The 17,508-nt window shown below is 47.1% G+C and overlaps 1 protein-coding gene across 1 annotated transcript; it reads right to left on the bottom strand.

The window, feature by feature from the left end:
* On the bottom strand, positions 1 to 15,085 carry BAMBI (BMP and activin membrane bound inhibitor). Its single transcript, XM_084859156.1, has 3 exons — positions 14,640 to 15,085; positions 8,156 to 8,443; positions 1 to 4,351 (listed from the first exon to the last, which is right to left on the bottom strand). The coding sequence occupies exons 1-3, from the start codon at positions 14,713 to 14,715 to the stop codon at positions 3,933 to 3,935; spliced, it is 783 nt and encodes a 260-aa protein (XP_084715282.1). The 5' UTR covers positions 14,716 to 15,085; the 3' UTR covers positions 1 to 3,932.
* Positions 15,086 to 17,508: the final 2,423 nt, after the last annotated feature.

Below are 17,508 nucleotides of genomic sequence, written 5' to 3'. Positions count from 1 at the left end.
ATGTTGATGATGTTAAGGGGATGTCTCTCTTTCTAATAAAATCGCAGCTTGGTTTGTGTTTAGAACAAATGGTCTGCTTCCAGAAGCCTCCAAGAAGGAGCTTGTGTGCAGAGGAAAGCCAAGGGGTGGGTGGGGGGACCTTCAATGCTTTCCGCCCTGAAGCAAGAGAAAGCAAATACTTTGCTGCAGAGCCCCATGGGCTGGGTTCTGATCTGTTACATGTGAATTAATCTGGACTGAATTTATTGGCTTTGGCAGCTGTAAACACCGAAATAAGTAAGATAGCTCACAAGCCCCAGATTTGCCACCCAGATAACTCTGCCCAGTTGCCCTAGCTACCAGGGGAGACTGGCTACTTTCAAGCTCCCCGCTCTGCCTGTAATCACCCAATATTGAAACCAGATTTGCAGGCCCTTTTGAGGAGGGGAACTTTGTGATTTCCGAAGCAGACACATTTGGTATTTCAGAAGAAGGTCAACCCCCCTGTGGTGTAAGGGCTTTTTAATAGAATCAGTTAAGCAGGAGTCAAGAAGAGAGACATACAATTGCTGGGGAGACTGGAAACAGCAGACATAAGAAAAGCCATAACCATGACTGCTTTGGGAAAGAAAGAAAGAAAGAAAGAAAGAAAGAAAGAAAGAAAGAAAGAAAGAAAGAAAGAAAATCAGAGGTGGAAATGAGGGACACAATGCAGACTCACAGCCCAATCCTTTCTGTTTATTTAGAAGTCAGTCCCGCAGAGCTCAATAAAGTTTACTCCCAAGTAAGTGTGCATAGAATTGCAGTCTAGGACACATTTCAAACACTGGATTTTATTTTCCTCTCTGGAGGTTTTCTTTCTACTTACAGATATGAAAATACATTTATTGTATGTGGAACTGAGCCCACTTGCTCATCGGATCATCTTGCTAGAATCAGAGTGCCATAGAATAATCTTAACAATGCAATCCTATGCATGTTTACTCAGAAGTATGTCCCCAGTGTGTTCAATAGGGTTTTTTCCCCTAGTAAGTTTAGAGCGGGGGTGGGCAACTTGTGGCCCTGCAGATGTTTTGGCCTACAACTCCCACCATCCCTTACCATTGGCTATGCTGGCTAGGGCTGATGGGAGTTGGAGGCCAAAACATCTTCAAGGCCACAAGTTGCCCACTCCTGGTTTAGGTAATTAGGAGGTTCCAAGCTGGTTTAAGAATACGTTGGCTTAAGACAGCTTTTCAGTGTGCTGCAAAGAAATGTCTTTGGACTGACCATTTAAATATATTCTTCAGCTCTTTTGCAATAGACACAAGTATTAGTCAGCTCATTTTAACCTTTCCTTTTAACCTTTCCTACGGTAGGGTTTCAAATTATTAAAAGTCAGCTCATGCAACCATGGTGGCAAATGGCGTGATCTTGGAAGCTAAGCAGGGTCAATCCTGGTTAGTACTTGGATGGGAGACTGCCTGGGAATCAGGCTTCCTGCATTGAGCAGGGGGTTGGATCAATGGTCTTGTAGGCCCCTTCCAACCCTATGGTTCTAGGGCTGGCCACCCTAATGACACAAGCAGCCCAAACCATCTCTGGGGGCAGCAGTATTTATCACATTTCTCTGGGTGGTGTACAGATATGTATGTTTAAGAATTTCCATGAAAGACCTGAGAGGGAGAGAGCCTGGCAGGCTTTGCCATCTTGCAAAGTTGTACCTCTCCGATTGTTGCAATGCAGACATGTCTTGGACCACCTCTTGAATGCATCTATGCAGAGACTGACATGTAGTAAAGCAGGGGTGGAGTGATAGCTCAATGGTAGAGCCCATGCTTTATATATGGAATGTCCCAGGTTCAGTCCCCAGCATCTTCAGGTAGCAAGCGATGGGAAAGACCTCTGCCTGAGGTCCAGGAAGGCTGCTGCCAGTCAGAGTAGCCAATACTGGGCTTGACAGACAGGTAGTCTGACATAGTATAAGGCAGCTTCCAGTGTTCCAGTAATGGGACGCACCATGTTTTTAACACACAACTCTCCCTTGCTGGATCAGAACATTGGCATATACCCATTTCGATCTCATTAAGTCTGACAAGGCTTCACACACGTCCAATCATAGCTTTGGAACGCTTGTAAATGTACAATTGTTGCGGGGAACAGCAAGAGCCCCAATCCACCAAAAGGTAGTCTTGCTTGTCCCATTGATTTCATTTGATAACCACAATTAACTTTCTGTGGATCATGTCCATACAGTTACTTCATAAGTCAGGGAATAGAATTTTTACTACATACTGGAGGGTGTAAAGCAGCCCTCATATTTATCCTAAACAGCTGAAGGAGAGGTTCTTTCCATACCAGCCTTCCTGTGCCTTATGATCCGCTAGAGGCCCTTCTCAGAGTTCCTTCCTTTAGAGAGTTACAAAGGAGAAGACCTATTCTCTCTTTGAGCCATGACTTTGGAACACACACACACACGCCCCGAGAAGTACACCTGCCACCAGCATAGTGCCAAGTTAAGACTTCTTTATTTACCATGGCATTTTATATGGTAATGTTACCTCTGCCTACTCTGTGGTTTTGATTTTGTGCATAGTTGTCTCACAACAAGCCTGTGAGGTAGGCAAGTCCAAGAGAAAGTGACTGGTCCAAGGTCATGAAATGAGCTTCATGACTGAGTGAGGATTTGAACCTAGGTCTTCCTAGTTCTCCTTCAACACTAATCACTATACCACACAGCCATTCCTCAGCATTGCAATTAATAAACTCATAGCATCCACAAGCATTCGTTCCATAGCTCTGTAACCTTTACTGCCAAGTAAATCCAATTTATTATGTTATTCAGCTTGGCCATTAATAACAGAGTGATTGGCGCCTTCGAGTATTTTCTGGCCACTGAAATAAAGTGGCCACTGAGAGCAGAGAAGTTGGGCAGCTTGGTTCGATTCCATGCCACTTATCAAAAAATTAAAATGTGTTCAGTATTATGCAAAAGTTGGAATGTGTACATTCTCCGCAAATATCAAAGACAGCAAGTTAAACCTCCTAAAACACAATGGCAGAATAAAGAAGCCATTTGCCTTTATAGCAACAAAAACAGCTTACGATAGAATAAAACTGGACGGTTTAAATCAGAGGTGGACAATTTGTGGTTCTCCAGATGTTTAGGCCTGCAACTCCCACCAACCCTCACCATTGCCTATGCTGGCTAGGGCTGGTGGGAGTAGTAGGCCAAAACTTCTGGAGGACCACAAGTTGCCCACCACCCCTAATTTAAGCAATGGAAAAGCTAACAAGGGAATGGTGTAACTTCACGTATGTGCATTTGCTGGGTGAAAACTTGAGTTTTCTAAGTCAGGGGTGGGTAACCTATGGCCCTCCCAATGTTGTTGGACTTCAACTCCCATTAGCCCCAGCCACCGTGGCCAATGGTCAATGATGGGAGTTGGCAGTCCAACATCTGGAGGCCACATATTCCCCACTACTGCTCTAAGTCAACACTTCTAATAGTGCTTCATACACAAAACCACAAATAGGTTTCAGACAAAATACGTGTGTGTGTGTGTGTGTGCGTGTGTGTATATATATATTTTATAAAAAAAAATCTTTACATCGGAACTTGCATACAATTTAATAGTACCCCATCTCCCTACAGCTCAAACAACCCTGGTAACAGTGTGTACAACTTCTCATTTTTGCTTCCATAATTTTAAAGCAAACAATACATTTGAGTGTATTTACTCTGTGCAAATAAAATAACTTTTGGAATCCTTCAGAAGACATATCCAAGGTTCAATCTGCAGAGGTCCTTTGTTTTCTTAAAAAGGATTAATGACTGTAGGCTTTTCCCTATATAAAGTGCTCCTGTCCAGCAGAACCCAAAGGCCTTTTCCTAGTAATTTTTAAGAACAAAACTTTTATATATATATATATATATATATATATATATATATATAAATATAAAAAAGAAGTGATCACACAAACTCTAGCTTTCCATGCCCGCCATACATTCCCCAGTGGACAAGTGAAAGTATTTTGTCATTGTTGAGGTCTGGCTGTCGCATCTTGTCACATGTCATGCAGCAGTTCTCATGACCAGTCACTGGCACCATGCATTCCAAGTCTAGCTTGGCAACCTGCCCTTTTCTGGACTGATGCCCATGAAAGCTGTAGTGCAATCGGGAGAGCATCTGCTGCCGCTGGTCTTGCAGTCTTTTGTTTTCACTCCTGAGCATGCGCAGAGCCAGCATGATGAGGAGCACCAAGATCAGCCCGCCGGCTATGGGGACAGCAATGACTGCTGCCCTGAACCATAGTTCTTTTGAGGAGGTCAGCTCCTGAACTTTAGTGATGAGGTTTCTGCTGTTATCGTGCTGATATCTGCTCCCTTGTCCTGCAAGGGAAAAAAGTTAGGAATAAATCAGTAAGACAGTAAGTAATTCAATTCACTTAGTAACAATGGCCCTGCTCTCAGACCCATCATTAAGAAATGTTAAATTGGTGGATACTAGGAGGAGGGCATTCTCTGTGGTGGCCCCTTGCGTTTGTGGAATTCACCCCTACCCCCAAAGTTCAAGCAGCACCAACATTATAAAAAAAAAACCCTGAAAACTTTTCAATTTCAATCTGCACTTTGTTCATTACTATCCTGAGGATTCTTAGTACTGTTCCTTTTAGAGGCAGTTTTGGGATACATTTTAAAGACGGTGATCATATATTTATAGTTCTATAGTGTTGTGTTCTATTTATCGTTTGTAGCCTTGTGAAGGCTTTAAGTCCTGAAAGACTTAAAGAAATCCAATAATCCGTTTTAGAAACCCAATAATAAATAAAAATAGATTCAGTCTCAGTGCTGTGCCCAGAAACCAATCTTAGCATCAATTATTGGGGGCGGGGAGCACATGCTACTTTTTGAGACCGCCCCCTTAGCTAATGTTGGGGGTGGGTTGAGGCATAATTTGGCTAAAACTGGAGGGAGTAAGGGGGCAGAGATACTTTATTTAATTAATGGTCACCCATTTTCCCCATAATTTGAGCACTGCCCAGAATTTGTTAAACATAAAGAAACCCAGCTATGCTCTTGGGCCTCAGATAGGCGATGCACTTGTGCTATGCCACCTGCGTTAGCCCCTGATGTAGCCTTTACACAACAGTCCACCTCTGTAGTTAGAACCACTGTGGCAAACAGAAGGCCACTTCCATAGCCAGAGATGCCCACATCTCTGAAAATAAAAGGTCAGCGTGGTACAGTATATAGAACTTAAGACACTGGGAACCCAGATTCCAGTTCCAACTCAGATCTACTCCACATGTTACATGTTTGGGTACACATCTTTAAAATGTAAAGTATTAGTACAACAGAAGATGCATACCGCTCATCAGGGAGGCATGACTGGCTGAAGCTATGGAGTAAGTGTATGCAGAGGCAAAGTGCTCCCGGGAAGTACTAGTTCCCCTCTACTCGGCACTGGTTAGGCCTCATCTGGAGTACTGTGTCCAGTTCTGGGCACCGCACTTTAAGAAGGATGCAGACAAATTGGGGAGGGTTCAGAGGAGGGCAACAAAGATGATCAGGGGACTGGAAACAAAGCCCTATGAAGAGAGACTAAAAGAACTGGGCATGTTTAGCCTTGAGAAGAGAAGACTGAGGGGAGATATGATAGCGCTTCTCAAGTACTTGAAAGGTTGTCACAGAGAGGAAGGCCAGCATCTCTTCTCGATCATCCCAGAATACAGGACACAGAATCATGAGCTCAAGTTACAGGAAGCCAGATTCCGGATGAACATCAAGAAAAACTTCCAGACTGTTAGAGCAATACGACAATGGAACCAATTACCTAGGGAGGTAGTGGGCTCTCCCACACTGGATCAAGACAGCCATCTGTCGGGGATGCTCTGACTTGGATTCCTGCATTGAGCAGGGGGTTGGACTCGATGGTCTTGTAGGCCCCTTCCAACCCTACTATTCTATGATTCTGTGATTCTATGATTCTAAATCTGGGTTTGCTCCAAAGGGTAATGTGTCAAATGGCCCCAGCTATGTAGTTTACAAAGTGAGCCCTAGGCAAGTTGCTACCTCTCAGCCTAACCTTCCTTCACAGTATTGCAAGGATAATGAGAATTGCAAGCCAAGAAATGCTATAGAAGTTGCTTTTTTTATTTGAAGGATTATAACAGGGCCTTTTTAAAAATGTTTTACTAATGACTATTTACTTCTGGGATGGCAAAGCAACTTGTTCCATGCAAGCAAAAAAGCCAAAGACCTCCAGTATTATTTGTTTGGATGTTATAGCAAAGGTCTACAATAACCTTATTAAGGGCACAATCCTATGTAGATAGGCGGCCGCCTCCAACCTTGGAGGCGACCGCCTATCCAAAGCAAGGCAGGAGAGGCATGGGGGGTCATTCCCTCCGCGCCTCTCCTGCCTTTCTCTTTTTCACTAGACATCCGTTTTCAGCTGTCTACCAGTGGGAGTGGGGGGGGTGGCCGGGAGAGAAAGCTGCCATATGACACAAAGGATGTGTTGTACGTGCAGCTCCACTCTCCCCGCCCCAGAACGCCACCAGCCCCGCCCTTTTTCAGTCACTCCACACTCATCTTCCGAGTGTAGAGGGCGGGGCTTCCCCATGCTGCCTCCGAGGCAGCGCAGATGAGGGTGGAGGTCGGTTCTCCAGGAGGCTATTGTCAGAGTAGACCATTTCCTATGGCCCGCTAGACAGTGTCTAGCGGGCCATAGGATTGCTCTCTCCAGTATTGTCTCTATAAACTAGCATAGATGTAGCTTTGTGCCTCTTCAAAATTGAAGGCGTAGTATTTTCTTAATAAAATTTTGTTTACTTAACTCCCAAAAGACAACCAATTGTGGCCATTAAGATTTATTTTTTTTAATTTTAATTTAATTTCTCCACGTGACTTAAACACGACTTAGTAAGTGTTCAAGTTGTTGTTACAAAAAGGTAGTTTATCTGGACTAGCTCAGGATCAAGGTAAAACTGTAGTGGGAATAACACTAAGATACATAATAATGTAAGTGTGCATCTACAGTTGTGATGCCTGCAAAGGACAGTGCAATTCTATGCAACAGTGTTCAGGCTTCGAAAGGACAGCCCGATTCTATGCAACAGTTTTGATGCCTGCAAAGGATAGCTCAAATGCCTTTAAATGCACTCTTATCTCCAATCCCTGATCAGAGATAACAACAGAAGCTTAGAGGCAAGATGGAGAACCCCTGTGGGCCGCATCTGGCCCACAGGCCAGGTCGCATGTTTCCCATCCCTGATCTAAAGCTTATATATTTCGGCTTATTATTTTCCTCAAGAAATTCAAGAAGTTCTGGGCTTAAAATACTGGAAGTGGTCAGAGACATCCTGCAGAATCATAGACCGCTAAGATAGATCCATCCTGCTGTATAACGAAGTTGATATTATGGATATACCAGGCCCAAGTATTGCGAAGTTTCACCCCTAAAAAAAGCCTTAGTTTTTAAATAAATAAATTAGTGGATGCACCCAGTGTCAGAGAGACATTGTACGCTTCCTCAGCCTGCACGGCATCAGTGGAGTTGCACCGCCAAGTCTGTTGAGTGAGATGAATTATCTGCATATGTATCTTCTACACCAGCCTGCCCCAACCTGGTGCCCTCCAGATATTCTGGACTTCAACTCCCAGCAGCCCCAGCCAATATAGCCAGTGCTTAAGAATGCTGGGAGTTGTAATCCAAAACATCTGGAGGACACCAGGTTGGGGAAGGCTATTATACACCACAGTATGGGAGAAAATTCTTTTTACTTTCCTCTTTGATTTAACTATCTCACCTTGGTGAACACAAGGTAACCAACAGAACAGTTTTAAATTAAAGTAGTTGTTTTTTTCTCATTAAAACTTAACAGGCTTCAATAAATTTCAGTTACATATTCTAACAGTTTTATTTTTCCCAGTCTAAATTGGGCCTCATTTAGATTTAAGCTAGTGCCCTTCCCTAAACAAGTTTTCCCTGGCAGGATGCCAGACCTGTTAGAAAGGAAGGAACACAGCTTTGTGTCTCATGCTAATGCACATGCAAGAGCTATTTGGCAGAGATACATCTAGCCACATGCTTCCCCCTCTAGTGTGTCTAGTTATATTCAAGACCAAAATCGTAAGCAGACAGACAAGGTCTTGCCTGCTGCCTATGTATCAGACAAGAACTTTACTTACCAGAAGGCTCCCCCCTGGATGGAGAAAGGACATCGTATAGCCCTCTGTAATTGCACATATCTTCATGACAACACTCCAACGTGGGTATGGTAGTACTAGAGTGGTTTTGGGCCAGGTTAGCTTGGCAGATATCTGATGTGCTTGCAAGGGAGTCCAAGCAGCCATGGGTAAGTGGAGAATGGCTGTTCTGTGGGTCAAGCAGTCTGGAGAAGCAAGCATTGAGCTCAGATTTGCACATATAGCCTGTTGCAACACAGTGCGCAGCATCACAGTAGCATCTAATTTCACCTATAATAAAAGAAAGGGTTAGCCACATTAGCCCTGGGCATTCACAGCCACACTCTTTTATAAGTCATCACTAAAGGTTTGGATACTGATTGAACTGAGTATCCTCAATGCAGGGCCACCACTGACTAGCATTAAGGTAAGTGTATGACAAACTGGGGCTGCGGTGGCTTAGTGGTGAAGACGCTGAACTGCAGACTGGAAGGTCGGCAGGTCAGCAGTTCGAGACCCGAGTGCTGCGTGACGGAGTGAGCTCCCGTCTTCAGTCCCAGCTCCTGCCAACCTAGCAGTTCAAAAGCAAGAAATTGCAGGTAGATAAATAGGTACCGCCTCGGCAGGAAAGGTGACAGCGTTCCGTGCACCTCGGTGTTCAGTCATGCCGGCCACATGACCACGGAAGCGTCTTCGGACAGCGCTGGCTCTTCGGCTTAGAAACGGGGATGAGCACTGCACCCTAGAGTCGGACACGACTGGTTGGGGACACCTTTACCTTTTATGACAAACAGAATGGCACAATTCCTCTCTTTCTAAAGCTCTAGCTCATATGAACGGGGAAAGCATTTGAATGTTGCTTGTTCAAGAAGCCACATGCCATTAGACTACATTCACGGTTCAGTGATGGCCAATAGTAGCAGCCAACCACAGCTGTGACTTCGTCACACTTCCATGTGCTGGCAGCACCACGGGCAGAGGTTTTCTGTGCTGACTGCCATCAGAAACATGCAGCGTCAAGAAGCTCCTTGGCAAATGGATGCGATACACTTGTAAAATAGGTAAAAGGAGACTCCCTGCAGAATGCAGGAAATCCACATAGTAGGTGTAATGTACATCAGAGCTACTGAGCAGAGAAGCAGCTGCATAGATGCTGTTTGCAATTATCACAACTTGGAAGGTGTGATGTATACATGGGCCTTAAACAGCAAAGAGACAGAGCTGGGGAGAGGGGCACTGCCTCTTATAGAGAATCTAAGGGGGCCATCGGAGCAGTGCTGTGCCCTTTGAGTAGGCACACAGAGCTGCCTGCAGAGTTTTCGGGGTTTGAGTGACAACTGCAGCACTGCTGGATGATTTTGGCCCACTTTTTGGATGCCCTTTCAGCAGTAGTGGCACAATCCCCCGCAGCAACTGAGGTAGATATATGGGGATCAGCTTATTTATCCCTTACAAAGAAGACTCTCTTGGCAAAATCTGTTAAATTGGCCAATTACTGCATACCAACTCATCTCTGGTCTCAAGACTGCAGTGCCTGCCTCTCCATTAACCATTTCTGCAAGCTGTTTTACGTGGCAGATGCTTCCCTATTACATTACCTTTATAAAATACTACCACAGTAAAAAAAATAGACACATTACATCGCTTTCAGCTATACGCTAGTAAGCAGCAAAACTAGCAGACAAACAAAACTCCTTATGAAATGATGAACTAAAGTCATGATTATATAAAAAAAGAACAGACTCAGAAAAATGTTAGCTCTATAAACACAAGAATTGCTCTGTGGGATCTATCTAATCCAGCATTCTGTCTCCAATAGAAGCCCCGGGGAAGCTCACGAACAATAGTCATACAATCCATTTGTCCCAGATATCTGGCTTTCCACAGCATCTTCTTTCCAAGAAGGAGCTTCTTGTGCAAAAGCGCTTTTTAGTCTTTATTATAAAACAGGAACTTTGTAGTTTACAGTTAGGGTATCTACTTGCCAAAATCAACTTCTTTCAACTTAAGTGGAAGCTCATAAATGAGAGGAGGGGTGCAAGAGCATAAGTGAACCCTCCTTCTTCCATCACCATCCATCTCCCCTCTACCCAATCCATCATGTGGTCAAAAAGGGTAAACATTTAGACTGAAAATCCTCTACTGTTTGTATGAAACAAAAAACGCACAGGAAACCTCAAAATTTCTGGAAGTAATGCTAAAAAAAAGTTCTCTTCATAAAAACCATCTTCATTTTACATTCTTCAAGAATGTATTCATTTTATTATATAAAGAAACCTTACTCTTCAAGACATTTCAGCTTAAATCTGTTCTCCATCAGTTCAAAGCATGAAAGGAAGGAAGTTGAGAGGAAGCTAGATTCCTCTCAACTTCCAGAAGCTACTGTCACCCGAGGAAGTGTGCTACCAACCACAGCGGTGGGAGCCTTAAAAAAAGAAAGAAAAGAAAATCAGCCACAAAAGTCCTGACACTCTTTATAAAACGGGTCCTCAGATCACATCCTCCCATGGCAACTTAGGGAGTTAGGATACTGAAAACACACACACGCACCAAAGTGCGATGAGGATGGGGGAGTCACTTCAGCAGAGCTACCTTTCCAGGGCTTTCTGTGTTCACTTTTTACTATAATGCTGTTGCAGTATGCCTGCTGAAGTTCTTGCTTCTCTCCAATAAACGACTTAATCAAAGCCAAATGACACAGTGCTTGTATGTACACATGCCTGTCCTTCTCTAGAGTTGAGCTATAGAAATTCAAAAGCTTACCAGGCATTTACAGAACTAGTCTGACAGAAAGCACATCACTTATTAGGTACCTGAAATCTTTCACCAAGTAGATGAAATGATATTTGCATTTTTTTTTAAATCCCCATGAGGTTTTCCATCAAAATGGGTATCCAGAGCAGATTTTATTAAAAATGGGATGCATTTTATGGGCTGATGGTTAAGGTTACCTATTGCATATCTCAGTCTGGACACCCTGAGCTTCTCCTGTAATATGTTGGACCTAGAAATCCAATTCTGTTAGATTTATAGAAGCTTGTTCTCCTCCCTTGAAAGTTTTGTTTCTCCACCCTCATCATGCAACTTCCCAACTCCCTTGGGTGATTTAAAGTGTGATTAAGCACATATTGTCTAGCAAGTTGATTCTGACAGCTTACACTCAAAATACATTATGGATAAATACAAAAACACTGTGTGGGGGAGGGGGGATGACTAGTTTGTAGAATTCCCCACTCCACAAACCAATCCTTTTCTTTCCTCTGCCTTAAAAAGTAACAGGCAGATGAAACAAACCATAAAACTATGTTTCTATTTGAATGGTTTCTAGGAAGCTATTTAAAATTACATCTTTTCCTGACCCAAGACTGTCTTATAACCAAAAACATGAAGGACTAGTCATCAGGTTATTACAACTCCATTTTAATTAGAGCCACATTTTTTGTCCCTTTGGTGTTACAGAATGAAGTTTTTGTATTATTGTACTTTTTTAAAAGGAAAAGTTTATTTCTATCAATCCATAAAGTTTCTTCCTGAGCTCTGCAAAAGGCCAGAGAGGGTATTTGGTATTTTCAAGCAGTGAACAATGCCCTTTCTGTTCCCCTCCTCTTTCTTGTTACTGTATGTAGCTATTAAAGAAAAATGTCTGCTTTTAGTCAAGGTGGCTACAGGAGAGACTGCAGGCTTCCCTTAAAGCTTTTGAAGTCGACAGCAGCCAGAAGTCTGTGATCCCCTAATTATATCATTATCAGGCACATAGTTTCAGTATCTGCAACTGCACATTACTCTCAGTCACTCCCTTCTCTGCCCCTCTTTGATGGGGCTAGAAGACTTCCCTCTGCTTGCTTCAAGGGCTGTTATTTGGGGTTAATTACACCCTTCTTTCCAAAATAAATAAATACTGTAGCACATCAGCCCTGTGCTAGCTTATCCTTTAACCTCCTCTTCATGAAACGTGGCAATTATGGGGAGACGTCAACTCCCCCATTCCCTCCCCTTTTTTAAAAAAAGTTACCTTTTATACTTCAAGAAAAAAAAAAGAGTTGGTCCTGTGTGCGAAGGCAACAACTAGCACACAGGAAGAGGTAACATTTACAACAGGCTGATTAGAAGTTCACATCTATGACCAGTTGGGGCGGCAGGGGGGGGGGAGAGCTACCACCTCAGAAGACTGTTGGGAGGCGTGCAGCCCAATCCTGTGCACAATTTATTCAGAAGGAAGCCCCTCTGAGTTTGCACCAGGCAGGAGTGCACAGGATGGCAAGCCTGAAGGAGAGAAGTAGCGCAAAGCTAAAGGAAGGATAAATAAAAGTGTATTTAGTTTGTTTGGTTGCAGAGGATGGATTTGTCCTCACGCTCTCTCAGTCCATTAAGGAGAGACATCAGGGGGATGCTAAATCTGATTTCTGGAGATGGGGGGGCGGCAATGGGAAGAAGGGGTGTGTGTGTGTGTGTGTGTGTGTTCGCTCAAGAGGACCACGGCTGGAAACGTTCAGAAGTGCATTAAAGACAGCCTAACAAAAACATTTTGACAACCGCTTGCCCCTAAGGTCTGACTTACATCAATGAAGCAGGGCGAGGATCGAGCAGCAGGCGGCGCAGGGGGCGGGGAGAGAGGGAGAGAGAAAGAAAGAAAGAAAGAAAGAAAGAAAGAAAGAAAGGGGAAGGAAACCCAAGCAGCGCCGCTTCCAAGAAGAGGCGAGCTTGTTCTGGCCTGCGAGGCTCAGCCCAGAAGGAAACATGACACGCTCACAAAGCCTTGGCAGCGGGCTTCAAAGGCAGCGCCGGGCCCAGCGCATGGAGCTCGCCAGCCGCGGGAGGGAGAGGGCGAGGAGGAGGAGGGAGTCGACCCCAGCCCGGTCAAGGGGAGGGGAGTCCCCCCCCGGGGGGACGAGGCGGGAGGCTACCGGGCTTGCCCCGCTTGGGTGGGAGCTCCAGGCAGGCGGCCGCCACGCCAGCCGCCGCCGCCCGGCCCCCTTCGGGGACTATGGAAGGCGGCAGAACAGAAGAGGACGGATTCTCCTCCTCGCTGAGGGCACGGGAAGAGACTCGAGGGGTCGCAGGTGGCATCTGCAGCCGACGCGGTCGTCACACGCACGCACCCCCAGACTGCATTGCCCAGCAGCCGCCTTACCTTGCGCGGGAAGAGAGAGGCTCTTCCAGGGCCCGCGAGGCGGCTCCCCGAGGCAGCAATTCCCCTCGAACTGTCCCGACGCACATACGCCCCCGCTTCCACTCTGCCTCACCGCCCACCTCACTGCCGACCGCAGCGCTGCGCTTGGCCCGAAACGGGCTCCCTCGGAAGTCATCCCCCCCCGAGCTCCAGGGGACTTACTGCGGCGGGGGTGGAGGGGGGTTAACCGTGCCTCGGGCTGCGGCGCTTGGGCTGAACTGTTGCTCCCTTCCGTCTGCAATTACCGCCCACAGTGGCTCGGCTTGCGCCCGAGTAAACGCGCTCAGGTTCGGGCGGGCGGGCGGGCGGGCGGTCTCTGGGTTGAATCCAGGCTTTGAGCAGCCCCCCTGAAATCGGCGGGACTTAAATCAGCCTTCTGTCCCAGTGGTTTCGATGGGTCTACTCGAAGCATGACTAAGCTTGTGTATCCAGCCCTCTGTCCCCAGCCGCACAGACCTCCGAAGGGCCCGGCTGGAACGGAACTTCATCGAACAGCCCAAGCCTTAACGTGCCTGCTTGGAAGGAAGGCGGCCCGCTCGGTTCTGAGGGCGACCGAGACCGCGTCCACCCTGCCTGGACGCCGCCAGTCCAACCAAGATTCCCTGGCCCCCCAAAAGCCCCGCACCCTCCTGCAGTGCCCCCTTCTGAATCTCCCCTGTGCCTACATCTTTCAGCCGCCTCTCCTTTGCGGGAAGGAAAGCCTCCGGGTGCCCGCTCCACATCTCGGCCCACCCCGACCCAACGGAAGGGTAACCGCGGCTCTTCCCTGGTCCGGTCAACAGTCCTCCCATCAAAGCGGCCTCCCGACCCACCCCAACCTGGCGCCCTCCGGATGGGTTGGACTACCACTCCAATGGACGTGCTGTCTGAGGAAGATGGCAGTTGCAGTCCAACCCATCCGGAGGGCTGCCTCAAACCTCTGCACAGTTGTCAACACATATGCACGCGCGCACTCGCCAGCCCACCAGGTTGCCCTGCAAAACAAGGCCGAGACCCCCGCTTGCCTCCTCCCACTGGTCTCAGAAGAGTTGCCCCTTTCCCATGGGCTTTGGCAGTATCTCAGGTGATGGGGACAAGATAAGCGCACCGTCTGCAGCCTTTTATGAACCGAGGTCGCTGGGGAGTGGGCTTGCGGCGCCCAAACCGCATGGGAGTCCAGGAAACGAGCGGCCCGATCGTGTGTAAGTTCGACGAGACACGGATGCCCTGGCAAGCGCGCACAGGAGGATTGCAATCTTGACTGCTACAACTGCAATTCCAACTCTGGAATCTTTGCTTTTTATGCCTAGTTCTCGCGCGCCCCAAGTCCGGACTCACCTTTGGTCAGCAGGATGGCCATGGCGCACAGCTCCAGTTGCAGCCAGATGAAGATGAAGCTGGAGTGGCGATCCATTTAACCCGCCCGCCGGCCTCGCTGCCCGCCGCCCGCCGCCGCCGCCGGAGTTCCCCGAGCTCCCTCCAGCGCTCGCTTCACCTGGCGGCGCTGCACGGAAGGGCTCCGACCGGGCAGCGCATTGACCCTCTCCGGAGCGGGTGGCTGCCTGCGCGGCGGTCCCCCTCCTGTCCCCGAGCCAGTTTCGACGGACGGGCGCTTGCACGGGGAGCTGCTCACGCCGGAGGGGGATCCTGCGCCAGCTGCAGCCACATCTGGCGTGCGGGAAGCCTCGCAACTGGGCGGCGGCGGCGCTACGCCCTGCTCTAGCTCCGAGTAGCTGTGAAGCCAGCGCGCATGACAAGCGACTGCCCGACGGCCCGCTCCACTCGCCCCGCTCTCGCTCTGTAAATAATGCGACCGCCCCGAAGCCTGACCCGCCTCGCTCCGCCCCTCGCTCCCCCCAGGACGGTTTTCATAGGCGGCGCCGGCGTGCCACTCAAACCAGCGGGAGTCGGCAACAAACAAGGGCGTCTCGGATGCGTCACGCGCACGCAGGGAGAGGGAGCTGCGCGTACTTTCTCCTCCTGGGCTGGAGCGCTGTAATTAGTCGTGCAAACAGGAGAGACGCAATTAAGCTAAAGGAGTTGCTGGGGATCCGGGAGAGGCCACGATCTGCATTGGTGGGTGCGTGTTTTCAGTCATCTCCCAGTCTTTTGTTGGGGGCGAAGGATGCAAAGTCCCACCACGCACCGACTTCCGAGGCAGGAATCTGTGAAAAGCACGTGTAGCTGGGACCAGAAAGGGATTGTCCCCAAATCTCAATAACCCAGAAGCCCGTCATGTCTTAGAGAACGTCGGGAAGGTCACGCACGCGAGCGAGACGGACTTGGGAGGTAGTAGGATAGGACAAGAAGGGAGTCTGTCTGCAAAAAGCAATCGGAGGGGCGGCTTGAGAACCGCGGCGAATCTCTTTCCCGGAGGTGAGACAGAAGCATTCAACTGCCCACCCCGCCCCTCTGTGTATCCCCCACCCCCACGATCAATAAAGCCTAGTCAGACGGACGGTTTGACCAGCAGGAGCCTGGCTTCTCGTTGGGATATAGATGCACCGGGAGTAGCCAGCAGATGACATTTAGTGAAAATTAGCAAATGCAAAAGCACCAGGCGCCAGCGAGACGACACAGACAGAGACTGACACTCAATTATCCCCCAAACAGTCCCAGGCAAACACACTGACTCTGCCTGATCAATATCAGCCCCAAAGCGATCTCCTTACTCAGATGCTAATTCATTTATCAGGGAGCTCTCACCAACAAAGCAGACAGGATTACTCTCACCTTTTCTTTCTTTCTTTCTTTCTTTCTTTCTTTCCACAGTTGGTTAGAACTCTGGATTTACTGGAAAATTGTACACAAAAATCCAGTTCTCCAGTGTTTGGGTACCACATGAATGTACCGCAGATTTTATATTTCAGTATGATGGAGCCAGTGCCAAAACATGCTATGTATTTCGGGAGCATAATACTTGGTGCTTTTTGTACCCTGGTTACAAAATCATGGGGGTACTAAATCACTGAACTGGATCATAGCCTGATCCTACACATCTTTACTCCAAAGCAAATCCCACAGTGCTAAATAGGGCTTTCACCAGGTAAGAGAAGGCTGCATGTTTACCAAATATAAGCCCCTGTCTTCTTTGCTTTTTATTACATCCAGATAGACTTCATTGTTAGGCACAGGCTGTTAGATGCACAGAGTTGACACAGAGACACCACGCCATCTAGTCTTAACTCCCTAAAACAAGATGTCTCCTGCCAAAAGCATCTTTGCTAGACAACTGTGTTTTTCTCCAAAATCACCAAGGGAGGAGATTCCCCAACATCCCTGGGAAGTTTGTTGCACAGGTAAATTACTTCTATGCCAATAGGTGGATGCTGAATAAGAGGACATAGTCCTACCTCTCTCTCCATCTCACCCAGAATATGATTTATTTTCTTCTAAAATTTATAACCTGCCTTTCATCCATAAGGGATCCTAGGGTGGTGTACACAGCATTAAAAATAAACAAATCCAAGATAAAAACCATACAACTACACATGAAAATACCAACTCTTCAACCAGCAAGCCAAACAAAAACACAATGAACAATTCCATTAAAAATAATTTTAAAATGGTAAAATTCTAGAATATCAAAAGGAGCAAAAGGAAACATTTCAATTTGGCACCATAAAGAAAACAAACTTGGTGCTGTACTTCCTTTGGGAGGGCATTCCAAAGTTGGGGCACCACCACCAAGAAGGCCCTCTCCTTTGTAAATGCCTAGCACATGTTTCCCACTGATGGTATTCAGAGAAAGGGCTCTTCTGAAGATCTTAGTGCATGGGCAGGGTAGTAAGGAGGAAGGTGGCTCTTCAGGTATTTGCACTCAGTTGTGAATTGGGAGCCAGTGTCATTCCTTAAGAGTTGGTGTAATAGGGTGTGTGACAATTCTGATGAGAAGGATCAGTGCTCACAAAGATCGTGCCAATTACGGCACCAGTGCATTGATACATCAGTGCTGGGTGGCTTCACCTACCACTCATAACAGCACCATGACCCAATGTGCCTCATCCCACTTTGATGACCATCTGGCCACTTGCAGTGGCCATTGCACTTCAGTGTTTCCTTACCAGCTGCCTCGGCTCATGCTAGCCACTCGTACTCCCAGAAGTGCCATATGCAGCAATTAATTCTCTCCGTCTATGGCAAAGGAGGCTTTGAACGAAGCACCTTTACCAACAATGGCCATGGAGGTTAGGCGTCAATGAAGACT

The sequence above is a fragment of the Heloderma suspectum genome, chromosome 5 (genome assembly GCF_057233095.1).
Source record: "Heloderma suspectum isolate Gila_16-S chromosome 5, 16-S_ref, whole genome shotgun sequence".
NCBI classification, from domain to species: domain Eukaryota; kingdom Metazoa; phylum Chordata; class Lepidosauria; order Squamata; family Helodermatidae; genus Heloderma; species Heloderma suspectum.
The sequence above is the reverse complement of the archived record's forward strand: the minus strand, read 5'-3'. Positions and strand labels throughout refer to the sequence as shown.